We start from the raw sequence: 27,261 nt of genomic DNA, 5'->3' as shown, positions 1-27,261 counted from the left end.
AGCGCTTGATTAAATACGGATTATTAATCACCACTTCTCAGTTAACTTGCTGAACTTCATACGCTTGATTAAACAATTGATTAGAACAATACTAGAGAATGAATGATGTGTTTCTGTGAAAGGAATTAAACGTCCCATTAATAAAAGGATTTCACAGAAACACAATTCATTTTCTAGTCTTGTTGAAATCATTTGTGTATAACATTCATCAAGCTAATTGAGAAGTGGCGATTAATAATCCGTATTTCATCAAGCCATTTTTGTCTACTTGATATGAGCCAATAAAAATCACAAAGCACAGCATTTACTTGTCAGTGTGCAGCGATATTGGATATTGAATTTATTAACCCATTGCAGATTGGGTAATTGACTGCTAAGTACCTGGTCCCAAGGGATAAGGCACAGAGGTTTAGCATTTCACTATTGTGTGGAATACATAACATACTAAAGGAAGCATGTGGATAACAAACATCCTCCTATAGCCAGTTAGAGAAGGAAAGGCTAAAATTAAGTAAGCTTTATCAGAAAGCTCTATATAAATACACCAGTAAACCCTCAATATAATGCTGCTCTGAGTCCTCTGTCAAAATAAACACTGCATTTCTTTACTTCTATTGTGTACACATGGGCTTCTGTATCAGACTTCCTGTTTTCAGCTTAAACCTCCAGGGCTAGGGTTTGAGCATGCTCAGTTTGCTCCTCACCCCCTCCCTCCTTCCCTCCCTGCTGTAATCTGAGCCCAGAGCTATGAGTGAGCAGTAAGAGCCTCAGTCAGGAAGTGATGTCACAACAAGCTAATATGGCAGCTGCTATACTAAACAAACAGAGAGCTTCTACAGCTGTTTATTCAGGTATGGCAAAGCTTTCTGCAGAATAAATATAGTCTTATAGCTGCACTATTGTGGCTAATCTATTGGCTATAAACTGCTTTGGTAGCTTTCCTTCTCCTTTAAGAGGTGATTGGAGCCTGTAGGAATAATATTTTTATATAGTTAATTGATAAAATCTGTGTTGCAAGCGCCAACATTTAATAAATTATATTGGACAAGAAAATGGAAATGGAGTTGCTTTAATGAAAGAAGGTTCCAAGTGAAAAGTAATATAATAATACTTGGGTCGTTATTAAATATTTCATAGTGTAGAAGATAAGTAGCTGTCTTGGTATAACAGAAAGAAGACAATATCTGCTCATCTCAAGAGGGTTACTAGACCGACACACCACAGGAACATTCAGCAAACAACCAGCTGTTATATTGTAAATGGTCTGTGTATCTAATTCAATCTGTTCCCATATAAAAAGCATACACCCTTGGGTAAAATTGTGAATAATTAGTAGGGGCGCCTTTATGTATATCTGTAAAGTGAAATCTGCTGTTCTGTAAGTCATTCCGGACAGATGCAGCAATTAGGAAGGGCTTGTTGATTTATCACAGAAGATCCCTCTCAAACAAAAAAAAAAATCAAACATGAAAGCTTAGCTTGGATGGATTCACTTGGTCTCTTTATTAATTTTTTCTGTTCTGGTGCAGCCATAACCATGCACTGACCTAATTCCTTTAATGCAGATCTTGCCAAATTGAACCAGGTCAATACAACTTTGATGAATATTATACAGAGCAATGGTCTTTTCCTATTTAATAAAATACCTGTACAGGTATGGGACCTGTTATCCGGAAACCCATTATCCAGAAAGATCCAAATTACAGAAAGGCCTCTTCCATAGACTCCATTTTATCCACATTTTTTAGAAATGATTGCCTTTTTCTCTGTAATAATAAAAGAATTCATTGTACTTGATCCCAACAAAGTTATAATTAATTCTTATTGAAAGCAAAACCAGCCTGTTAAGTTTATTTAATGTTTACATGATTTTCTAGTAGACTTAAGGTATGAAGATCTAAATTATGGAAAGATCCGTTATCCGGAAAGCCCCAGTTCCCAAGCAGTCTGTAGAACAGATCCCATACCTGTACCCAAATAACTACATCTTTCAGGCAAGAAATCGAATGCATAAAAGAAGATGGACACTGTCAGCAGACAAAAAAAAAAAATACACTATCATTTTTATGGCATCACAAGTGATAAAAATCCCAGAACTTTATTTCAGCAATGGTAGAAATATTTCAGAAATGGTAGAAATTTCAGCTGTGTCCCTTTAAATAAATCCATCTTTGATTTGGTGGGAAAAAAAACAAATTAGGGATGCCAGACCAATAAATTGCTGGAATTGTTTTCTTATAACAGGGGTACTCAACCACCGTGCCGCGGCCCACTACTGAACGGGGTCGCCGAGACCAAATTTGATGCTGGCGAGCCTGAATTTGACGCGGCACGCACAAAATTTGAAGCTAGTGCACGCGAATTTGTCGCGGCACGTACAGTTGACGCCCCCCGGTCATTGCAAAAGATTCTGGCTTTGCATCAGTCCCTGGGGCATAAAAGGTTGGGGACCGCTGTGTTATAATGAACTGTCCTTCATCTGAGAACAAGATGGCTCCGAATTTACTCTAAAAAGTTACATTTTAATAATGTAAGACGGCTCACCAGAAGAAAACCTTTCCCACACTACAGGCCGCAAAAAGAGACCCCACATGCAATGCCGAAAGCTTTTTCTTTGCCAACTACAGAAAATCTAATGAGAGCAATTATTCGCAATATTTCTTTATATTATAGTAGAGAGTTAGGGTTCACTTCAAGTGAAGCTCCAGTTATTTGGCATTGGGGGTAGGGCAATTTATTCAGTCAATCTGGAATGTTCAGTTGGGAACAGAGAGAGCTCAGATCCATTTACACCTGTTCTGGCACAATCTTGCACAGGGTCATAGTCTCCCCTGTCACCTTCTTCCAGTCGGTGTAGAAATCAGCGGTGAATGATGTAGAGAAGGCACTGGGAGGGGGGTCCAGAGGACAGCATACATAGAAAGAAAGACGAATCATTGTGTGATCCAACACATGGGTGACAAAGAAACACAGCTTTCTAAGACTTCATCTCAGCACGGAGGAGCCACGGAAACCAGCAACAGAACAGTATCCTGTAAGAAAGTTTGTATCACCACCAGTTATACATTTCTATCAATTTGCCATGGTCTGTTCTTGATAGTGTTTCTGGTGGATTGATTTACTATTTGTGTTAAAAGTGTTACCAACATCTCTAATGGCATGATGTTAATACTGCCAAAGTGCCATCTTCAGGACCCAGTGGCATTTGGCCAATATTGCTGTATTATTAGAGCACTAGAACGGAGATGCTGCCTATTGTAACCAACTTCCAGGCTCTCAGAGGAGTGGGGCTATACTTTCCGGGCTGTTGTAGCACTGAACATACAAACTTTTCTACCAAAGAAAGGATAGGTCAGGTCAGAATTAATACAAAATTTGGTGTTTTTAATCTTTTCACCGAAAATTCTTTGTGATGATAAAACAAACTAAGATGCAATTAATCCTTATTGGAAGCAAAACCAGCTTACCCAATTAAACCCAATTATTTAATGTTTACATGATTTTCTAGTGAACTCCAGATAAACATAACTAAAGCTTTTTGAAAAGTAAACATAATTTCAAGCAACTTTGCAATACACATTAATTAAAAAATATGCAGACTTTTCATGATTTTTAATGGTTTCTGATAGTTCCCTAAGCCTAGCCCCCTGCTCTCCTGCTGATCTCTCTGACTACTTTGCTGAGCTGGCTGACTACTGTTACTTTGTATCAACAGCCATCTGTCCTCAGCCTGTATCTTCCAAACCCCACAATTCCCTGCACACGTGATTTCAATAAGGAACAGAACATCTCAGTGCAATGCATTGTGGGTTATGTAGTTCCTGCATGCTGTCTGTAAGCTGTGTAGAAGTTTAGTGTTTAGTCCCTCCTTCCCTGCCAGGATTTCAAATGATGCAGAAAGAGAAGAACTGTTAAACAGCTGGATTTCAGCATATAAAATGGCATTTATTCATACTTTTTGAAGAAACAGGCAACTGTGATGGATATATTAGGAGTTTCTGTGTTATGTGGGCCTCTTTATCAAATTTTGGCTTGAAAGCTGGAGTTCCCCTTTAAGTTATGAATATCGAAAGTATGGAAAGATATGTTATCCGGAAAACCCCAGGTCCTGAGCATTCTGGATAACAGGTTCTATAAAAGTCTGAATCCAAAAATACTTAATCTAAAACCTGTCGAATTCATGTAAAAGTCAATGGCAGCTGTCCTTTTAGGGTGGTGGCAGACGGGGAGATTAGTCGCCCAGCGACAAATCTGCTCTACTGTGGGCGACTAATCTCCCCGCACTGCCTTCCCGTCGGCAAGAATATGAATTGCCGGCGGGATCGCTTCAGATTTCTGAAGTCGCCCGAAGTTGCCTCATGAGGCAAAAAATTTGGCGTATTTAAGCATACAGTATAAACAAAAACAATTCAAGATATTCAAAAAAAACTCCGAATTTTTCAAGTTTTTTTAACTGATTTTTTAGAGTTTAGTTATTAGTAAATGAGCCAAATTTGAGTATGGGAGTTGGGTCAAGTTTGTTTATGGGAAAATATGAAAAAAAAAAAAGAGTTTTAGTAAATAACCCCCATAGTGTTGCTTATACTTGACAGTCTCATAGGTAAAAGCATAAAATGTAATAGACTGCTGTGTGTATGTTCCAGTGAATAAAAGTGTATAAAGCAAAGTTGCCTGTTACCTGGACATGGAATTTTCTGAAGCAATTTCTTTTGGAGTCCGCACTTTAGTGAAGTTACGCTTTGGCTGTGTCACTTGAGAGAAAATTAAATAATTTAGGTTAATTTGCTTAGATACATATTGGATTTGACATTTGGACTATAGACAAATACAAATTATGGGTCATGTTCATGTCATTGCTAAAGACAGTGCTATAACAAACAAAATGCATTTATCAGGGGCGTAACTATAGAGGAAGCAGACCCTGCGCCTGCAGGGGGGCCCAGGAGGTGTAGGGGCCCCACGAAGCCCTAATTCATTTACAGTTTCAATAAATATTGGTAAAACAAGTCAACTGCTAAAAATTTTGGGGGCCTGAAAAATAATTTGCTGTGGGGCCCAGTAATATCTAGTTACGCCACTGGCATTTACGTTGCTGCTACAAATTCTGTTCCCCCTCACAAACCTTTTCACTCATTGTACTGAACTGCCCCAAAATATCTTCTGTGTATGCCAAACAAAACACTTGTTTTAATTTGTATCACACATCTATATATATATATATTTATTTAATTGAGGCTTGTTCCAAATAATAGCAGTGTGGGATTCAATTAGTGAGGCCATTCATTTTGTGAAAAAACAGGTGTCAATTGTTTTCTCTGGAAAAAAGGCGCTTGCGAGGGGACATGATTAGACTTTACAAGTACATTAGAGGACATTATAGACAAATAGCAGGGGACCTTTTTACCCATAAAGTGGATCACCGTACCAGAGGCCTCCCCTTTAGACTAGAAGAAAAGAACTTTCATTTGAAGCAACGTAGGGGGATCTTCACAGTCAGGACAGTGAGGTTGTGGAATGCACTGCCGGGTGATGTTGTGATGCTGATTCAGTTAATGACTATAAGAGGGACTTGGATGATTTCTTGGACAGACATAATATCAAAGGCTATTGTGATACTAAGCTCTATAAGTAGTATAGATATGGGTATATAGAATTTATGTGAGGCTATGAAGGGGTGTGTGTATGGATGCTGGGTTTTTATTTGGATTGGTTGAACTTGATGAACTTTTTTTCAACCCGATTTAACTATATAACTGTTTAACTATGTAACATGGAACACTGAATACTTACCACTAAGGAAAAAAAAACCTTTTGGGACAACTGCATCTTTTTGACTGGTTCTGTAGCTACTTATAGGCGAGTAGTTTGTATTAGTGTGCTTAGACTGGTGGCGCTGTAATGCAAAGTGTGGCACTTGCGCGGATAGTTATCACAAAATAAATACTCAGTAAAATATACAAGCTACAAAAGAGCTGAAAAGGGTGTACCTACTGGTAACTTGATGCACCTTCTTCATGTCATTGTTGTCTGTCTGGGGGTCTTTGGGTCCACCCATCCTAGAATCAGAAATATGGATGAAATGTATCCACCATATAAACTTTTCCATGCATATGTACTAGCTGAAAATGGAATCATCCAATGTATTCAGTGCACATAATACATTAAAAAAATAATTATAGGAATATGCATAAAATGTAAACAAATGTAAACATCAGTTACAGAGAAAGTATATGTAGTCATGTTTATCTCCAATGTTAATAAATATGCCCCTTAGTCTTCAAGAACAGGAACAGGAGTAGAGAAGATTACACTCAGAGCTCACCTTTGTACCCGGGATGGGGGAGCAAATACTCCATTTTTTGCGGAGCATGTAAAGTAGCGAACACCAAAAACCGAGCCGTCATGTTTTCCAGTGGGTTTCTCCAATTCAATGCCAAACCAGTACCCTGTAAGGAAGGACAACTCATAAAATGAATAATAAAATCTTTATAATCCTTGAACAGCTCCTTAGTCACTCCACTCAGGGCTGGTCCTATCAAATGTGGGGCCCAATTGGGACCATGTTGGCGGGGCCCCTAGACAAAGTGTTGCTGGCTACTGACACACCAAGTATTTAGGAAAATAAGGGCATACAGGCACAAAATAGAGAGGAAAGGGGCAGACAAGGTAAGAGAGTGAGAGGGATGAAATAGGGGCACATATTAGGGGCACACAGGGTAAGAGAGAGAAGGAGGAAATAGGAGAGTGGACTGGGCCAATTAGTTTGGGGCTGGGCCGATTCAGCTTGGCAGCAGGCTTGGTTGGATTGGGGGCAGGCAGGGCCTATCAAGGTTGGAGGAAAGCTGGGCCTATGAGAGTTGGGGGCGAGCTAGACCTATGAAGTTGGGGGATAGGCTGGCTTATCAGAGTTGGGGGTGGGCTGGACCTATGGATTTGGGAATGGGCAGGACTCTCAAAGTTGGGGGCAGGCCAGGCAGCATCATGTGCTGAGGGAAATATTATCTGTGCTGCCCTGTGGTGCGGGGCCCCCAGAGGTGCGGGGCCCTATTGGGCCCAATTGGTCCAATAGGCCTAAGGCCGGCCCTGACTCCACTTGTTATTTTTAACAATAGCTTTTATCTTTTCACCCTCTTTGATGTTTAAAACCTTATTCTCTACCACTTTCTCTTACTTTTTTCTTATACTCTTCTTTATCGCATATTCAGTTTTATTTTGGTCAGATATAGATTATGAAATGTTGCTATATCTGGCATGTTGATTTCCTCCTGTGATACCCCTCTGCTTATAAATTGTTTTGCTCCACTGTGAACAGGTAACAGATTACTTCAGATTACTACAGAACCAGTCAAATAAAAAAACTCACCTGGGGCAAAATCTGTTTTTCCATAAAATCGCACAATACCCTGTTTCTGGCCAGCTACAAGCACCTGGTCTCCAATTTCAATCTTCAGGCCCTCTCTGTCTAGGCTCCCCACACTCAGTGATTTCTTGTGTGTGGCTGGTGAGAAATACAAAGCTGTATCAGTATTTAAAGTGGACCTGTCACCCACACATAAACATCTGTATAATAAAAGTACTTTTCAAATGAAACATGAAATCCAATTTCTATTTTTTATTAAAGCATTCATAACTGTTGTAAACACATTTAAATATCTCAGCTGTCAATCAAATATTGTCTGACCCTCCTCTATGCCTTAGACATAGAGGCAGGGCAGACAATTACTTTCACTTTCCATTCAGCACTTCCTAGATGTCACTGCTCTCCCCACATTCCCCTTGTTCTCTTCATTGTTTAATTCTGTAACCAGGACATGGGGATGGGCATCAGGTCCCCCATTCTGGTGCACAAACAAGATTCTGAGTTGATACAAGACTTGCCTTAATAACAGTGTCCACAAAATGGCTCCTTCCTGCTTGCTATAATTATGAATTCCCAGACTGAAGTAAACAAGATTCATATAATTTATATTGTGTAATTAAAGTTCATTTTGCTTGACTAATGTGATAGGATTTTGAATATTTTTTTTGGGTGACAGGTCCCCTTTAACTGCTTGCATATACGACTCTGTGCTGCAGGGTTGATAACATGCTCCAATATGTATTCTTGGCCAAATTCTCATGTTGCCTAAGGAGATCCAGCCAGAATATGGCCAAATAGAATATGGTTATAAAGGGTCTGCTGCAATGCCATATCACATATTATTTCCACCAGGCAAAGCAGTCTACTACGGCCAGCTGATATCATTTACTGATCGCCCAAGGCAACCCGGCCGGCCACTTCACTCCCTTGCCGGCACGGCCTTGAGTGCGCATGTGCGTCCGATATTTCTATTCGTGGAGGGGAGAGAGAGTGCCCCAGAAGACAGATGGGGAGTGCCGATGGGAGAGAAAGGGTCCAGACAAGAGGTACATGCTTGGCGCCCCCACTTCGTTGCACCCTAGGGATGTGCCTCTTCTGCCTACCCCTAGTTCCAGCCCTGCTCCTTTCAGAAGGCCAAAATCTGCTTGGTGTTTATGGGTTAGCAGACCTTTGGCAAGCTTTGTGGCTTGTTTTAAATTCCCCCATGCTATGACTGCTAATCCTGAGCCTACTCCTGTGGGTATGTAATGTGTAATGTTACCTTTCTTTTCCTTCCTCCCTTTCCCAGTGACTCGAGAAAAGTCCACGCGGGGGGTCCTTGGAGTGGAGGTGACTGAAGATGGTGGCTGATCAGGGGCTTTGCTGATCTTGGACACAGGAGCAAAAATGCCTGAAAATAATGGACACATTAAGGGAGTTCAAGTGGCAGGAGGACTTAGCGTTACACTTAACAAAGTTCTCAGTTCTATTTATATATACTGTAGTATAAATACAGGAAGTTGGTTTCTCAATACTTGCATTGTCTCTTGTTTAAAACATACAGAAGGTATACTATTCTAGAATGTCTAATATTTCTACACATGTACACTACTCAGCCAAGAGCATAGAGCGCTCAAGCCATTGATCTAGAGAGTTTTAAAGGGGTTGTTCAACTTTGAGATAAATTTTAGTATGATGTAGAGCAGTGATCCCCAACTAGTAGCTCGCGAGCAACATGTTGCTCCCCAACCCCTTGCTTGTTGCTCCCAGTGACCTCAAAACAGGTGCTTATTTTTGAATTTCAGGCTAGGAGGCAAGTTTTGGTTGTATAAAGAACAGATGTACTGTCAAACAGAGACTCCTGTAGGCTACAAATCCACATAGGGGCCACCAATTACAGCCCTTATTTGGCACCACAGGAAATTTTTGCCTTTGTTGCTCCCCAACTCTTTTTATTTTGTGGCTTTTTTATGTGACTCATGGGTAAAAAAGGTTGGGGACCCCTGATGTAGAGAGTAAAATTCTGAGACAATTTGTAATTGGTTTTCATTTTTTATTATTTAAGGTTTCTGAGTTATTTTTATTCATCAGCTCTTAAATTTGCATTTTAAGCAGTTTGGTAGCTAGGGTCCAAATTACCCTAGCAACCATGCCATGATGTGTATAAGAGACTGGAATATGAACATTAGCAATCACAATACATTTATAGCCTTACAGAGCATTTGCTTTTTAGAAAGGGTCAGTGGGGGTCATTTATAAACTTCGCGCAGGGCAGATAGGTTCGCAAAGTGAATATATTTGCCCTGCGCATGGTTATATTTATAAAGCTGAATAAGAGGGTGCATACAGAATTGCGAATTTTTTATTCACAATGCGAATGTCTAAAGGGGCTTTATAAATATGTCACAATTCGCAAATTGCGAATCTTTATGCGCACGCTCTGTGACTCAATTACGCCACAACTTTGGTGGCGGATAAAATATTCGCAAAACAGTTTTGCAAACTGCGAATTTAACGCTATTTTCGCGCACAACAACCTCGCACATTGGGTGCGCTCGCGCAAACTCCTGTCTCATTTGCGCGCCATTTGTGAAAATTTATTCACACTGCGAATTCGCAAAAACCGGAAAGACGGGCAGAGCAGTGCAATATATTAGTGCTCAGCAAAAAACATGCGCAATACAACCATTTGCGAAAAATATGCGCTGCGCGAACTTTATAAATGACCCCCAGTGACGCCCAATTCAAAGCTGCAAAGTCAGAAGAAAAAGGCAAATAACTATAAAACTAAAAATAATAAAAAACAATTTAAAAGTTGCTTAGAATTGGCCAATCAACCACCCCTTTAAGGTCACATATGGGCAAAGAATTTCCAGAACCTGTGACCGTGTAGGTAACACATCTATATGAACTATACGGCATAACTATAGTGTAGCAGTCAGTGGTACATGTTCTCTTTAATTTAGGTGTTTTTTCTTTATTTTTTCCAAATACATAAGAGTTTTGCAAAGAAGCAACAGATAGGAAAAAACAGAGGCAAAGGTATAGAGCACAGTACTTAAGATATCTAACCGTATGGGTAGAATTCTGTTTTACATTCTTTGTTTCTGGGCTTTATAGAGAGTCATACCAGAGAAAGAAAAAAAGGAAAAAAAATAAAACCGGCCACTATAAGCAAACATGGAGACTAGGGATGCACTGAATCCAAGATTCGGCCAGGATTCAGCCTTTTTCAGCAGGATTCAGATTTGGCCGAATCCTTGTGCCTGGCCGAACAGAATCTGCATATGTAAATTAGGGGCGGGTAGGTAAATCACGTGACTTTTCTATACAAAATAATTTTTTTCAATTTTTTCCTTTCCTGACCCTAATTTGCATATGCAAATTAGGATTCGGATTTGGTTCGGTATTTGGCCAAATCTTCCGGGATTCGGCCGAATCTTTCACAAAGGATTCGGGGATTCGGTCAAATCCCAAATTGTGGATTCGGTGCATCCCTAATAGACTGCATGGGTTGCACGCAAAGGATAGAGTCTTTTGTAAACAGTACCAGTCGCAAGCAAAGGTTCTATTTGGCTATTCATTTGCTTCAACATTTGTATCACCCAGAATTCAGTAGCAGTTTGGTAAGGGCCACCTGCAGGGAATACCGATTCTGATAGTTCCCTTGTTTTGTATTGGCAAGTAGGACAACAGATGGTAGAGGGACTACTTACCCTGTTTAGGGGGACAAATGAAATAGCGGATTCCCCCTACACTGCCATCATTTTTGCCATCTGGTTCATCCAGCTCCACTCCAACCCACTGTCCACTGGCAAATTCGGTGGTTCCACAGAAACGAAGGGTGCCTGCCTACAAGTAAATAAATAAGGCAAGGTGGTTAGTGGATAAGTATTTCCAGCCTTTCTGATTTCTTTTCTCAAGCCCTTTAATGACTTAAAGGGATTACCTTTGAATTAACTTTTAGTTTGGTGTAGAGACTGATATTCTGAGACAATTTGCAATTGATTTTCTTTTTTTTATTATTTCTGGGTTTTGAGTTATTTAGCTTTGTATTCAGCAGCTCCCCAGTTTGCCGTTTTAGCAATCTGGTTGCCATCTGGTTGCCAGCCAGAGGAGCAAACTGAGCATGATAAAGCTTACTTAAGTTTAGCCTTTCCTTCTCCTTTAAAGGGCATGTAAAGGCAAAAAAATTAAATCCCATTTTTATAAGAAACCTGACTGTATGCAGTTAAATTCTCCCTTCCTTTACTGCTGTGGATAGGAATTGTCAGATGGTCCCTAACTGCAGAGCAGGGAAACAATCATACTTATGAACAGCAGGGGGAGCCCCCGCCTTACTTCCCAGCCACTCAAGCAGGTTTGTTTATGACGATCCCTAAGCCGCCCAGATCACACTGAGCATGTGCATAGTCTTGGTCTTGCAAAGATGTTTAACAATGTTACAAGATGGTGACCCCCTGTAGCCAACTTTGAAAGCATAAATTATCTGTTTGATCAGGCTTGTGGTGCAGTAAGTTCATGTTTATGTTTAGTATACAAAATACAGCATTTCTAGCCTTATTCTATTTTAGACTTTAAATGCCCTTTAAAGCAATTGTGTTACCAGCCTTTTCTGTAGTCCTACTATATGATCTAACTGTTGTAGTCTCTAAAGGAGAAAGTGTTGTATGAAAAAGAAGCATGAATGAGAGAGCACACACATACTGATTATTGTAGATGTTTCTAAATGGTATAACATACAATTTTAAATAAAGATATGCATTAGATACAATTGTCATGCATATTCAGGAAATATCATTTTAGACATTTATAGCAGTGTTCATTATGGACTGGAGAGGTGACAGTCTCTGGAGGGAAAGGCCAATTAAAAGAGAGTTGCAGTAGTCTAGACGTGATATGATGAGAGAGTGAATAAGAATTTTGGCAGCATCTTGGGTGATAAATGATCGTATTTTGGATATGTTCCTTAGGTGCAAGTGACATGATTTAATAAGTGACTGGATATGAGAATCTAGGATAACCCCAAGGCCTGGGGAGAAGGGATGATAGTGGAATTGTTAGCTGTGATGGATACTTCTGGGATGTTAATGGTGTTGGTTGGAGGAAAGAGAACCATTTCCATTACCATAGATAAAAACTCAGGATGACTCAATACCAAGTGAGCATAACAATTTATAGTTACTATAGGCTACAGACACACATACAGTATATATATATTTATATACAGTCTGTACACTACCTTTTCTGCATCCAACAGTATTCTGTCACCCAATTTCAGCCCCAGGGATGCCAACATTAAGTTGCCCGGGATGTTATCATAGTTGGGTAATGTGATCTTGGGTAAGTTACAGGTCAAGGGCACTGCATCCAACAGCAGCTGCTTCAGTTCCTTAGCAATCATAGCAGAATCCGCCTTGTCCAGGCCCATATCCATAGGGTCAGGAACTACATCAGCTGGTACTTGGCTCTTGCTATTCTGCAGGGAAAAAAAATTATTGAGATAACTGATTCTGTTTGCATGCAAATTTTTACTAAAATAAGCATATGGACGCACAGTGACATTATTTCCTTGGGTAAGGACAAAGCTGAACCATGAAACATCATTTATAGCTAGGTTTTGAGAAAACGTTGTATCTTTCTGTTAAATATTTTCTTAAAGGAGAAGGAAAGCTACCAAAGCAATTTATTGCCAATAGATTAACCGCATATTTATTCTGTAGAATGCTTTACCATACCTGAGTAAACAGCTCTAGAAACTCTCTCTGTTAGTTTAGAATAGCAGCTGCCATATTAGCTTGGTGTGACATCACTTCCTGCCTGAGTCTCTCCCTGCTCACTCATAGCTCTGGGCTCAGATTACAGCAGGGAGGGGAGGAGGGAGGGGGGAAAGGGGAGGGGGAGAGAGGAGCAAACTGAGCATGCTCAAGCCCTAGCCCTGGAGGTTTAAGCTGAAAACAGGAAGTCTGATACAGAAGCCCATGAGTACACAATAGAAGGAAAGAAAGGTGGTGTTTATTTTAACAGAGGACTTTAACAGAGCAGCTTTGAGGGTTTACTGGTGTATTTATATGACTTTCTGATAAAGCTTAATTCATTTAAGCCTTTACTTCTCCTTTAACAAAAAGAATTGTAATGACAATATTTGATTGATTGACCAAAAGAAAAAAACTAGGGATGCGCTGAATACACTATTTTGGGATTTGGTCGAATCCTGAATACTTCATGAAAGATTTATCTGAATCCCGAACAGAATCCAAATCTGCATAGGCAAATTAGTGGCCGGAAGGGCCAAAGAGAACATGTGGAGAAAAAAAACGTTCACGATTCGGATTTGGCTCAGCCAGGCAATTGGATTCAGCTGAATCCTGGAATTGGTGCATCCCTAAAAAATGTCATATAGAAACCCATTATGCATAAAGCTCCAAGTTACAGGAAGGTGATTCATTTATCATTTACAGTGGGGCTCATTTATCAAAACTGGGCAAATTTGCCCATGGACAATTACCTATAGCAACCAATCAATGATTAGCTTTTTAAAGCCAGCTGCGAGTAGAACAATGAATGCAGCATGCATCTGATTGGTCGCCATGGGTTACTGCCCATGGGCACATTTGCCCAGTGTTGATAAATAACCCCCAATGATTTTCCAAATGATTTCCTTTTTCTCTGTAATAATAAAATGGTTACCTTGTACTTGATCCTAAATAAGCGCATGAATGTTTTTTTGAGGCCAAAAAATCCTATTGGCCTTATGTACGTGGAAAGATTCCTTATTTGGAAACCCCAAATACTAAGCATTGCAAATAACAGATTGAGGATTATGATGATTCGATTCGAATTTTAGGATAAACACTGCTGTTTAGAAAAAAAAAACATGGCAAACTTTGATGATAGAGGAAACAGAATTTTTTATATTCAATTTAGAAATCTGACATGGGGCTAGACATATTGTCAATTTCCCAGCTGCCCCAAGTCATGTGACTTGTGCTCTGATAAACTTCAATCACTCTTTACTGCTGTACTGCAAGTTGGAGTGATGTCACCCCCTCCCTTTCCCCCCCAGCAGCCAAATAAAAGAACAATGGGAAGGTAACCAGATAGCAGCTCCCTAACACAAGATAACAGCTGCCTGGTAGATCTAAGAACAACACTCAATAGTAAAAACCCATGTCCCACTGAGACACATTCAGTTACATTGAGAAGGAAAAACAGCAGCCTGCCAGAAAGCATTTCTCTCCTAAAGTGCAGGCACAAGTCACATCACCTGGGGCAACTGGGAAATTGACAAAATGTCTAGCCCCATGTCAGATTTTAAAGTTGAATATAACAAAATCTGTTTGCTCTTTTGAGAAATGGATTTCAGTGCAGAATTCTGCTGGAGCAGCACTATTAACTGATGCGTTTTGAAAAAAACATGTTTTCTGATGACAGGATCCCTTTAATAAAATCTGACTTTTGAAAAAATCACAAATTTTTCAGAATATATTAAACCCCGTGGATGGAAAACTCTGAATCAGAAAATCCGGCATCTCAGACCTGTCGAGGTTACAATAAGTCAATGGAAGAAGTCCCAATGATTTTTTTTATGTGCGCTGGGTTTCGTGCAATACCCCGAAGTTTTCGGAGTTTTCAGGCAAAAAGCATAAGAAATCTGAATTTTCAGGTGAAAAATCCGTAAAAATCTGGAAAATCTGTTTTTTTTCCCGCAAACCAAATTTTCTGATAAATTCGGACTTTGATAAATAACCCCCGTAGTGAACTTGTCTATACATTTTACTTACTCTCGCAGAAGGATTTGCCCCGTGTTCAAGCAGACACTTCACAGCTCCCAGACAGAGATTGGAGGCAGCAATATGCATCGCGGTTCCATGGTTAAAATCACTACAGGTGGAATTCAGCACTGACAGAGGACATAATATATAAGGTCACCAGAGACACAAGAAGAAACTCTACAAATACTCTTCTTATTGATCCCTATAACTCATTCTATTGGTTAATACAAATCCCTCACTAACTACTAGTGGCAATAATCACAAACAGCTCTATTTACCCTCCCCTTATAACTTCACGTATTACAAAAAATCTTCTGTGTAACAAATAAAATTGCTACACTAATTTTCCTTTTATTTTTCAATGCAATTCTATGTTTCTATTTAAACTTTCCACTTCCCTCACAAACCGATCCCTTTATCTTACTTAACTGGTTGTATTCCTCACCTTTGGGCTTTGATGCTTTCAAGAGTGTGCGAAGAAGTTCCGGAACATCAAAATAAGCAGCGTAATGCAGAGCATTCATATTGGTCCAGCGACTGCGCAAGGTAATATCGGCACCCAGCAGAAGAAGCTGATTGGTCAGTCTGACAGCAGCTGCAGGGTCACCTATACATATCATTTAAATGATAAATTATATAAATTCCTCCATCGTATAGAATGGGGCATTCTATAACTAACCTGCTAAAAATTAACGTAGAGGTCAGCTATCCCTTTTACAAATAATTTAAAAACGATTAAAAGATTTAATAAACGTAATTTGCTTAAAATACCGTTATTTCCCCTTTTATTGCAACTCCCTTCCACTGGCAGGAGCACTAGTAGGGTCGGACTGGGGGGCCCGGGGCAAATAAAGGAACAAGGGTTTCCCTGCTAGAAATATCCTGTTGTGCCGGTGATTTTCTACCTCTCGCCCTTTAGAGTTTCTAATGCTAACGGACTCCTGCTGCACAAATATGGCAGCCTCTTCATAGAGTAACAGGGTAGTAAGAAAGGTAATGTAAAAGCATCAGGCAAATTCTTTTATGGCAAAAATTATAAACAGCATTCAAACACAATGTTATGATAGATAATAAAAAAGATTATTTTCTTATATCAGTATCTCTTTAAGAGAGGTTCATAGCAGTGTATGCAGGGAGCAGCCCCTCATTTTGGCTTATTTCCTGGACTCAGACCAGACTACAACAGTGGCAGATTGGAGACCACAATGTGTGTTTTGTGCACTTTATGCTTGATCTATAAGGAACACACAGTAGTGTGAAAAATGAGTGCAGTGCACAACCAACACTGATACATTACCCACTCCATGTGCTCCAGCTTTGCAGGCATAATGTAATAATGTCATATCTGTTAACCCATCCCTGTCGTTCACATGACAGCCCCTCTTTAGGATCTAGGAAAGAACCCAAGACACAAAACATGGTTTGCATGAACTGCATTTATATTTAAGCAGTCAAAATGCACTGAATATACTCATCATTTATTTCCACCCCCAAAAAACACACTTCTACTACTTCTCTCTAAACCTTTTCACATTTTTAAGATGTTTCCCCATAAACATTGTTTATTCCCGATCTACTATAATCAGCACAGGTGTCTGTCAATATAATATCTGGGGGCCTATATCTATGTTCCAGTTTTGATAATTCAAAACTTTAATTTTTCATATCCTGAATTATTTCCCCCCCGGCATCTGTCATATTGGTTTCTTCTTCATTAGGTTTTTCTCTTATCTATACAAACAGGTGCCCTGCCTTCTAATAATACTTTTCTCTTTTTACACCAAAAAAGCTCTTTTTCTCATATCAAGGGGTTTTCAACTTCCTTTGTGCTTTCTCTCAATCCTTTATCATGATCTGCACACAGCAGAGACATATTAAGGAATATTTGGAAGAATATATACATTTGGATGTTGTAGAAGAGATTCATATATATCAGATCCACCACACATTGCTCTGGTGGTACTGTTGGTTCTCCGTAGACCAGACAAGGTCCCTTAGCAACAGCAAAAATGAATGAACGGATCCGCACACACACACTATTATTCTGCAGTTGGGGAACGTCCCCTTTTATTGTGCCACCAACAAAATCAAGGTTTGGGGGGGATTACCCGCCATTCATCAGGATGATGGGGAAAGGGATGATTGGGAAAGGGGAAGTTCCCCAACTGCAGAATAATAGTGTGTGTGCGAATCCATTCGTTCATTTTTGATGATTTAGAAGAGGCCATTCTTCAATTATGCCTCTACTGAGAATCCCAATATGGCTTGAATTGCAAGTACATTAAGATCCAAAACAGCCCCCAAAGGCCCAATAAAAAGTGATTATATGGCAGTGGTTTCAAACCAGTGGCTCGTGAGCAACATGTTGCTCACCAGCCCCTTGGATGTTGCTCCGAGTGGCCTCAAAGTAGCTCCTTATTTTTGAATTCCTGGCTTGGAGGCAAATTTTGGGTGTTTAAAAACATATTGTACTGACAAACAGAGTCTACTGTAGGCTGCCAGCCCAAATAGAGGCTACCAGTAGTCAAACACAGCCCATAATTGGCACCCCAGAAACTTTTTACATGCTTGTGTTGCTCTCCAACTTTTTCTTACATTTCAATGTGGCTCACAGGTAAAAAAAACGTTCTACTGCATTCCCTCAGGCATTTGTCTGAATATCAAGACTGCCAGTCGGTGACTGTGTGCAGATAGCAGCTTGTGTATAAATGCAACACAGATATCAGGCTCATTATCAATGTTAAGTGTCACTCAATCAATAGCTTTGATTCTTGGCCACTCACCTCACTGCCAATTATATCGATTTTGTGTTGAACCTGAGGAACCCACTGTCGTATAATGGCAAAAAGCTCAGGTACACTGGTCTGTGGATCTAACAGAATCTCTTGGCAAGCGGGGTCATTGGGGTCAAAAAAGGTAAAGGCTGAAAAACAGATAGAAAAGTACAAAAGGTCAGTTTGAGATTTCTAGATCACCGGTACAGTTTCTTTGTGTTTCATCAGCAAGTTTCTATGTACAAGTGCAGGTTCTTGTGTCAACCTTTCCTAATCCCTGTGATTTATACAGTGCGCTTACTTATAATACTGGGGGTTATCCAATATAAAAAAATGGAGCTGATTTATAAATGAAATGTACTGCCTATTTAGTTCACTTGGCAGCTTGTAACTAAATATATGTAGTAACTAATGGCCATCAGAAGCCATCAAACATCTACACAAAATGAAGCGGTGTGCCCTTGTATCTCTCTTGCTTCCTCAGTGATAAACAGCTGAGCTACAATACATTTGTGCCTAAATAGCTTCCATTTTGCATTTGTAAATCCACTGCCCAGCACTTTCACGTTGTTGTTGCTGCATTACCATAGTCTTTAGGCAGAGGAGCAGGTGCCGAAGGGTGAACCACAGGTCTCCTCCTTTTCTCCAGTAATGGACTCTGGAACTCCATGGGGAGTTTGCTCTCCTCTGGGGTTGAATCAGGGAGGTCCTCTCTGGTCATGATTCCTTAATAAAACCACAACTTCCTATTAATAAAAAACTGCAGGGGTACTGTAAAGCTACTCTAATAATACATAGGAGCAATGCAAGAGTACAATAAAGCCAGACTAATGTTATTGCTTAAACCATACTTTCCTTAATCTGTTCACCTACTGTAGCTATGAGATTATAGGTATACAGGAAACACTAACAAGTGAATAATATATATCTTAATACAATACTTAGCCTAATACTAACCTAGTAAATAGTGTTTATAACCACCCCTTTAAATGAGAACTAAAGCTTAATTAAAGAAGTAGCTAGAAATGTTGTACATATAGTAATTAGTATCTGTAATTAGTCAGCAGTTTTCCAGGCAGATTATATAGGGGACTGCACAATACTGCAAAGGATCTCGGCTACAGAGTGCAGTGCTGCATTTTTACACAATCACATGACTATAGGTGAATTATAAGATCAGAAATGGATCTGCAGTAATGAGTCCTATAAAATCTAACTGTTGAGACGCAATTAAAAGAGATTTATTTCAGAATAATATTGATACCTAATTTCCCTAAACCTCAAAGAGGTTTTGTGCAGAGAAATGTATTCCTTGGGCCCCCAAATGAAAGCTTGCAGGTGGGGGGGTCGGAGGCCTGTGCGAGTGGTGCAGGGGGGTAAGGGCCTGAGGGGGAGCGGTCCCCTGAAGTGGCAGCACCAATGGGCCCAGACCTACCCAGCCCAATGCTGCCAATAGGCCATACTGTAAGTGTACTATCTAAATACAGAGCAGTGTCAGTAAAATAAGCCAGTCAGTCAGGGTATTTGCTGTGCAATTCTAGTACAGACCAGTGTCAGTAGAGACAATTCAGTAAAACACTCAGGAGATCAATCAAACAGAATCAGTAAAAGGCAGTGAATAAAATTACATTGAAATACAGGTATAGGATCAAGTATCCGGATGGAATCTGGGGTTTTCCAGATAAGGGATGTTTTTATTAGGGATGCACCGAATCCAGGATTCGGTTCAGGATTCGGCCTTTTTCAGCAGGATTCGGATTCGCCCGAATCCTTCTGCCAAGGCGAACCGAATCGAATCGTAATTTGCACATGCAAATTAGGGGCAGGGAGGTAAATCGCGTGACTTTTTGACACAAAACAAGGGAGTAAAAAATGTTTCCCTTCCCACCCATAATTTGCATATGCAAATTAGGATTCAGTTCGGTATTCGGCCGAATCTTTCGCCAAGGATTTGGGGGTTTGGCTGAATCCATAAAAAGTGTATTCGGTGCATCCCTAGTTTTTATTTGGATCACCATAGATTAAAGTTATTAAACATATTTAAAGATGAAATAATATGGATTTATGCAGCTTAGTTACCATCAAGTAAAAGGTACTAGTTTATTATTACAGAGGAAAAAGGAAATAGTTAAGTACTATGGGAGATGGCTTAATGTATTTTTGTGTTTTCTGGATAATGTATTTCCACATAAGGGATCCCATGCCTGGATTTAATAGCTGTTATTCATTCACAGATCAGGACAGTGGTATCAGCCCCAAATGTTAGACTTTGCATATTATAAGGACCTCCTAGTAATCACCCATGTTATCTGAATACACCGCACTATTAAATACTAAATACAGAAAATCAAATACATAATTCCCAGCAATAGAGATGTTGGAATTCAATGACTTGCTGGCGGTATTGGGATTACACTTGCAAGTGGTGCTGCCAGTTTCATTCCACAGTCCACAGACTGTTGCAGAGCTGCAGGATTAATATAGAGGGCAGGGCAGCCTGCATTTGGGCATGTGCATGGGCAAAGAGCCAGGTGAATAGATGGGCAAGACACAAGGGAGACACAGTTAAACCTAAAGGTGGTTTGATATTAAGAACAGACGTGACGTGAGGAAGAGAGAGAGAGAGAGAGAAAGAGAGAAAGAGAGAGAGAGAGAGAGAGAGAGAGAGAGAGAGAGAGAGAGAGAGAGAGAGAGAGAGAGAGAGAGAGAGACATAAATACAACAAAAAAAACCAAAAACAAATAAGGGAGAAACATCAAAACAGAGACAATATTATGCATAGAAACCCACAAAGCAGCATTACATACAATATACACCCAAAACCTTACATGGCCTGTGTAGTCACATATCAGCAGTATATATGGACAAGAAAGCACACACGATGCAATTCCCACATGTTAAAAATGTACAAAGAAAACTACAAAAACTCTATACCTGCACAAATCAAGAACATTCCAATGCCTTTCAGTTTCAACATGATTCTGCACACACACAACATCATTTTACATGTCCTGCACATATTCACACAAACCACTTTTATATCGATATATATATATATATATCTTGAAAGAAAAGAGAATTTTCTTTTAACATTTAAACAGGATCCATGACAAATGTTTAACTGCAACCTGGTTAATGACCTAGAAGATTATCCAAATGTTTTCCCTCTATTGCTGTATCTTCCTGTCTGTCTGTCTGTCGCCACTATTGTCTTTAGTCAAGGATCCACCTCGTCTGTCTAAACGGTGCACCCCTGAACTACTTGCTCTTTGCCCTCTCCATAGCCATGAGTATAAGAGCATGAGTCGTTCTGTTAATCCATGAGACACTCAGTGGTGTAACTAGATGAAACTGGGCCCCACAGCAGATTCATTTTAGGGCCTCCAACATATCCAGAGGTTGTTCTGTTTTACCAATATATATTTCAATTTTTCATTAATTAGGGCCTAATGGGGCCCCCTATAATTCATGGGCCCACCTGCAGCTGCAGGGTCTGCTTCATCGGTAGTTATGCCCCTGGATACACTGATGCAGTTACCTCAGATATACATAGAAATCATTGATTGTTGCCCATGTCAGGTACATCTGTTTGTAGATGATCAGCCTTTCCACCTACAAGTGGTCTGATCTTCCTGTTTCATCTGACTGCTGGACTACGACTGCTGGACTACGACTGCTGGACTACGACTGCTGGACTACGACTGCTGGACTACGACTGCTGGACTATTACATCTGACTGCTGGACTACGACTGCTGGACTATTACATCTGACTGCTGGACTACGAGTGCTGGACTATTACATTTGACTGCTGGACTACGAATGCTGGACTACGACTGCTGGACTACGACTGCTGGACTATTACATCTGACTGCTGGACTATGACTGCTGGACTACGACTGCTGGACTACGACTGCTGGACTACGACTGCTGGACTAAGACTGCTGGACTTTTACATCTGACTGCTGGACTACGACTGCTGGACTACGACTGCTGGACTACGACTGCTGGACTACGACTGCTGGACTACGACTGCTGGACTATTACATCTGACTGCTGGACTACGACTGCTGGACTATTACATCTGACTGCTGGACTATGAGTGCTGGACTATTATATCTGACTGCTGGACTATTACATCTGACCGCTGGACTATTGGCTCTCCTTCCCCCAAAGCAGGCCCAGATTAGCAATCTGTGGATTCTGGCAAATGCCAGATGGGCTGCTGTAAGGTCCCATAGACGGTCACTATTTATTGGGCTGGTGGAGGACTATTTGGGCCTCTGTGTAATTGGAATGCCAGGGCCTATTTTGACTCCCAGTCCAGACCTGCCCCAAAGTAACAAATTGCGTCTGCTCTTCTGTTTTTATCTGTCCTGTTGTAAAATGCTCTTCAATCCACCCTTATATCTGTATAATAATCTGCCGACCTATATATATTTTTTTTCTAGTATATATTAAATCCTGGAACCCTAAAAGCAACAGATAAAACAATAGTGCATACATTAACCTAGAAATAGGTTGTTTTTTTTAGCTTTTTGCTCTTATTTTTTTGGCTTCATCTCAGACTCACCCCAGGCTTTGCACAGGCTGCTGTCCTTGGTCCTGATTGTGGCTGGTGTTATTCAGGTGGATGTGGAACCACTGATGCTGCTCCTGTTAATTCTGTGTCTCTTTTGTGCGTCACTCTGATGCTGCGGAGTCTGTGGTGCTGATACAGCGAGGGAGGAGACAAGGGAGGGGCGGAGCACTAGAGGGAGGGGGAGGGAGAAACACAAGGACACAGGGAGTTGTCAGGGGGAGGAGGATTGTAGCTGATGGGAGACACCGAATCAAATAGAACAAGGGACACCAGACTAGCATAGAGGGGAATTAAATCAAGGATGCTGGGAATAAAGCCAAATACATCCCAAGTGCCAGTAAGGAGCATAATACAGCACTGCGACAGGCGATTGTAAATCACTGGCCACACACTACTGCAAACTGCTAGTGCTTAAAGGAACAGTAATATAAAAATACAAGTGTTTTAAAGGGCTGGTTCACCTTTAAAGGAAAACTATACCCCCAAAATTAACACTTAAGCAACAGATAGTTCATATCATATTAAGTGGCATATTAAAGAATCTCACCAAACTGGAATATATATTTTAGTAAATATTGCTCTTTTACATCTCTTGCCTTAAGCCACCATTTTGTGATGGTCTCTGTGCTGTCTCAGAGATCACCTGACCAGAAATACTACAACTCTAACTGTAACAGGAAGAAGTGTGGAAGCAAAAGACACAACTCTGTCTGTTAATTGGCTCATGTGACCTAAGATGTATGGTTTGTTGGTTTGTTTGTGAGTGCAGTGAATCCTACGATCTCAGGGGGCGGCCCTTATTTTTTAAAATGGCAATTTTCTATTTATGATTACCCAATGGCACATACTACTAGAAAAGAGTATTAAAATGAAAATGGTTTATTTACATGAAGCAGGGTTTTACATATGAGCTGTTTTATGCAGTATCTGTTTATAGATACCTACATTGTTTGGGGGGTATAGTTTTCCTTTAAGTGAACTTAAGAGTGAACTTAGTATGTTATAGAATGGCCAACTTTTAAATTGGTCTTCATTATTTAGTTTTCTTTGATTATTTGCCACCTTTTTTTCTAAATCTTTCTAAAAAAAAATGCTAGGAAAGGCTAAAAATGTATTGTTATTGCTGCTTTTTATTTTTCATCTTTCTAATCAGGCCCTCTCCTATTCCTATCCCAGTGTCTTTTTCAATTCAGTGCCTGGTTGCTAGGGGAATTTGGACCCTAGCAGCCAGATGGCTGAAACTGCAAACTGGAGAGCTGCTGAATAAAAAGATAAATAACTCAAAAACAATAAAAAATTATTGGATTGTATCACAACGTTGATGCGACGCGACACGACTGTTGGATGCAAGGAAACCTAGTTGGCGCAAAAACCCTCCTCCCCTCCCGTGTGTTGCCCACCCTCCCTCCTGGCCTACCCGCCCCGCTGGGCAAATGCCCCTAACTTGTTACTTACCCTTCTGCGCAGGTCCAGTCCAGGGAGTTCACAGACGACATCTTCTTCCATGCGATCTTCTTCCTGCTTTGACAGGCGCATGCCCAGTAGGAGCATTTCGCCGGTACGATCTACTGCACATGCGCCAAAAATACATCGTGACTTTTGGCACATGCGCAGTAGATCCTGTTAGGGAATAATCCAAAGACCGGAGATCACCGAGGTAAAAGGAATAATCCAAGTTTATTATTTATATAATAAACATACACGAGCTCCGTGGGTTCTGATACACAAGTAGGTCAGAACTGAGAAACAAAAGATTGCCCACACATTATATACCCTTCAGGAGAGGAACTTCAATGGGAAAAGGCCTCTCTAGGGAGAAAAGGGAGTATTGCCAAGTATCTATCATAGTGTCTCAGTGTACAATTATCTAGTGTTAGCTAGCTATGTGAACGAGAAGGGAGTAACATAGTGGGAGAGCTTCAAGGCCAGGGCACCTGCTAGAAGCAAAAGGATAACATAACATACTACTGATAAGGACCTTCTCAGATGGCACACTGTCTCCTGGGTAGTCTTGAAACAGTTCATAGAAGGGCCCCATGGGCACTTTGAAACTGCTCAGTCTACCTTGGAGGGGGGCTTAGGAATGCGAGGGGCCATCTAGGGCCTGCAAGACTTTTCCTTCCACAATCCCCCGTTTTGTCAGTTCTTCTGACAACCATAATACAAAACAAACAATTAAACATAGCATACCTTATAAATGCAATGCATACAACCTATATGAGAATACATCTGGTATATAATGTTCATACACTGTGGTGGTTCATTGAAGTCAATTTTTAGACTTTTAGTGTTCTTAGGATAGAACAGAACAGGTTTAGAAGAGCTTGCCTTTAGAAAAGAGTGAGACAATAAGGAGGTACAGCAAGAACAACAGCAACAAATGGTGTTAGGTAGACAATAGATGACTAGGAGGATGACACCAACACAAACGAGGACATACAGAATGGTATGGAAAATCTTAGCACTGATATCGTGGAACCATGTGGATGGGTCCAACCAGGGGAAGATGGATTGTTCCTTGTGATTGGTTAAAAAGGTGTCCTTCCTCTGCTAAACCTTTACCAGGTGCTTGTCATCAATGTAATTACAACTGTACCTAACCCTCCTTGACTAGCTGGAAGATAATATAACACTAAACAATGCGGCAGAACTTCCTTCTTCAATTGTTGGAGTTCATGACTTACTATCTTCAAACTGTTGTCATATTCATTAGTAATGTTATCAAGCAACAACATACTAGACATAAGGCTAAAGGCTTTCTTAATGCAACATCTATTTACCTCAGGGGAAGTTAAAGAGAGCTCTTGCCTTACCTTTAAAGATGCACGCTTCATTAGGAAGTGTGCTGGAATCTGAGCTATCTTAATATCTTTAGCTTCCATATACCAGGTGGGATGAAGCAATTTAGCAATCATACATACACCATGGGAGCCTTTTGGTAGCCACGGATAGGCACATTTACCACAAACAAAGTAATAAGGTGAAGGTAAAGTGTAAGGAGGTATAGATGATTAGCGGAACTGTTGATACAAAGGCCATCAGAACATAAGTGTACCAACTTACCAATATCCTTGGGCGACACCGTTTTATGAAACTGGAGAAGTGTCAAATTACCCCAAGGCCTGTTAACTATATCCTGACAGGATAGAGATTCTGCTACGTATGTCATACTGCGAGCTGACAAAGGATAATGTGTACATATCCATCAAGCAATAATAGTGTGGATGCTGCTATAACATACATTTTAACAAAAGCATTATCATTAGGCTCAAACAGTTATGCATATAAGTCTCTTTTGACAACCTTAACCTGATCGGTTGACGACATATTAGCCTCCGAAGTTGGTGAGGCTGCTGTTTGTTTACTTGTGAGTTGTCGTTGCCTGCAGGCTTTATGAGTGCTATCGTCAGCACAGCAACGAAGATAATGATGTGCAGTATGGAGACACAGATGATAAGTCTTTTATCTGGCTTTGGGCCAAAGCATCTTGCACACAGAGACATGATGGTGCTGCTGAGGATCTTCACCCGATGGGGACCTACGTCTTTTGCACTGCACGTTAGGGTCCCTGGGACTTAGGTGGTGGAGGGAAAGAGGCGTTATTATGTCCTACAATTCCCCCCCACTTACACCGCAGGTGGAAGTTGAGATTTCGGTTTCCCTTCAACCTTTACAGCTGTTTCTGTGACCAGGAGTACCTGGAATGGTCATTTTCAGCGAGGTTGAAGATCTTTGGCACTGTGTCTCCTTATGAGGATCCAATCTCCTGGAATGAGAGCATGTGGTTCCAGAACATCCGCTGGATCTGGTAATGAAGAATAAACTCGAGAACACAATTTGGTCAGTTCCTTATGTAACTGAGAAACATATTCAGTCATTCTTCCATAGTTCATGCAAAGAAGATGAGGAGAAGGAAAGTACTGAGCCAAGCGTGCTTGTCTCCCAAACAATATTTCATATGGGGAGAGTTTACTTAGCCTTTGGGGAGTGTGCATGACAGACATAAGCACTATATCAAGGGCATCTGGCCACACAAGTTTAGTCTCTGCACATACTTTACTTAGCCTGCTGTTAATAACACCCTTTAGACTTTCCCACTAGCTTGGGGATGAAATGGTGTGTAACATTTGATGAATCCCAATGTCTTTGTGCAGATTAATTACATTACCTGTCCCATGAAACGTGTACCTTGATCAGAGGATAATACCTCAGGCAGTCCATAACTGCCAACAATCTCTGCAATTAACTCATTAGCTATAGCTTCATCTGAAGCTTTTACAATGGACCCAGGGAATTGGTCAACACAAACAATTACATATTCATAGGTACAACATGTAGGTAACTGTAGGAAATCTATCTGCAATATCTGAAATTGTTACGGTGGTTTAGGTCAGTGTTTGATAGGTGTTGGAATAGTCTTACCTAGATTATATTGCAAACAAATAAAACATAATTATACATACTTGGCTGCAATAGATGAGAACCCGGGGGCAAACCACATTCCGGACACTACATCACATATCCCCCCATAAAAAGTGTGGGTGAGATCATGTGAGGCAGCAACCAAATAGGGTAACAGAGCACGGGGTGCAACAGGGCAATCACCTAAATGCCAAACAAAAACATCACCACTTGGAGTTTGTGTGCATCCGGCTTTAAGCCAACGTTCCTTCTCCTCAGGCTCTGCTTGGTCCTGAAGGGCTGCTAATACAGCGCTAGAGGGAACAGGAAGAGAAGGTTCTTTACAACACATGCTTTAAACATTTTATAACACAATGCTGCTTGCTTTGCAG

At 40.5% G+C, this 27,261-nt stretch overlaps 1 protein-coding gene across 2 annotated transcripts; it reads right to left on the bottom strand.

Moving 5' to 3' along the window:
• Positions 1–1,479: 1,479 nt before the first annotated feature.
• Positions 1,480–22,854, bottom strand: clip3.S (CAP-Gly domain containing linker protein 3 S homeolog). Of its 2 annotated transcripts, XM_041574300.1 has the most exons (15): positions 22,460–22,854; positions 19,352–19,365; positions 18,474–18,625; positions 17,898–18,037; positions 16,412–16,505; positions 15,560–15,721; positions 15,124–15,242; positions 12,582–12,818; positions 11,056–11,191; positions 8,622–8,750; positions 7,364–7,498; positions 6,323–6,446; positions 5,992–6,056; positions 4,679–4,751; positions 2,080–3,032 (listed from the first exon to the last, which is right to left on the bottom strand). In XM_041574300.1, exons 3-15 carry the CDS (start codon positions 18,607–18,609, stop codon positions 2,978–2,980), a joined length of 1,605 nt encoding a protein of 534 aa, XP_041430234.1. In that variant the 5' UTR covers positions 18,610–18,625; positions 19,352–19,365; positions 22,460–22,854; the 3' UTR covers positions 2,080–2,977.
• Positions 22,855–27,261: the final 4,407 nt, after the last annotated feature.

The sequence above is a fragment of the Xenopus laevis genome, chromosome 8S (assembly GCF_017654675.1).
Source record: "Xenopus laevis strain J_2021 chromosome 8S, Xenopus_laevis_v10.1, whole genome shotgun sequence".
NCBI lineage: Eukaryota > Metazoa > Chordata > Amphibia > Anura > Pipidae > Xenopus > Xenopus laevis.
Note: the sequence above shows the minus strand (reverse complement) of the source record. Positions and strands in the feature narration are given on the sequence as shown.

Bases quoted from the DNA above. Each gene is read 5' to 3' on its own strand.
- clip3.S (XM_041574300.1), bottom strand. From the start codon at position 18,609: ATGACCAGAGAGGACCTCCCTGATTCAACCCCAGAGGAGAGCAAACTC. The intron at 8,751-11,055 runs GTAAGTAGTCCC...CATTATTTTCAG, and splicing joins CATTTGTCCCCCTAAACAGG to GCATTTTTGCTCCTGTGTCC. The intron at 6,447-7,363 runs GTGAGTTTTTTT...CCTTCCTTACAG, and splicing joins AAAAACAGATTTTGCCCCAG to GGTACTGGTTTGGCATTGAA.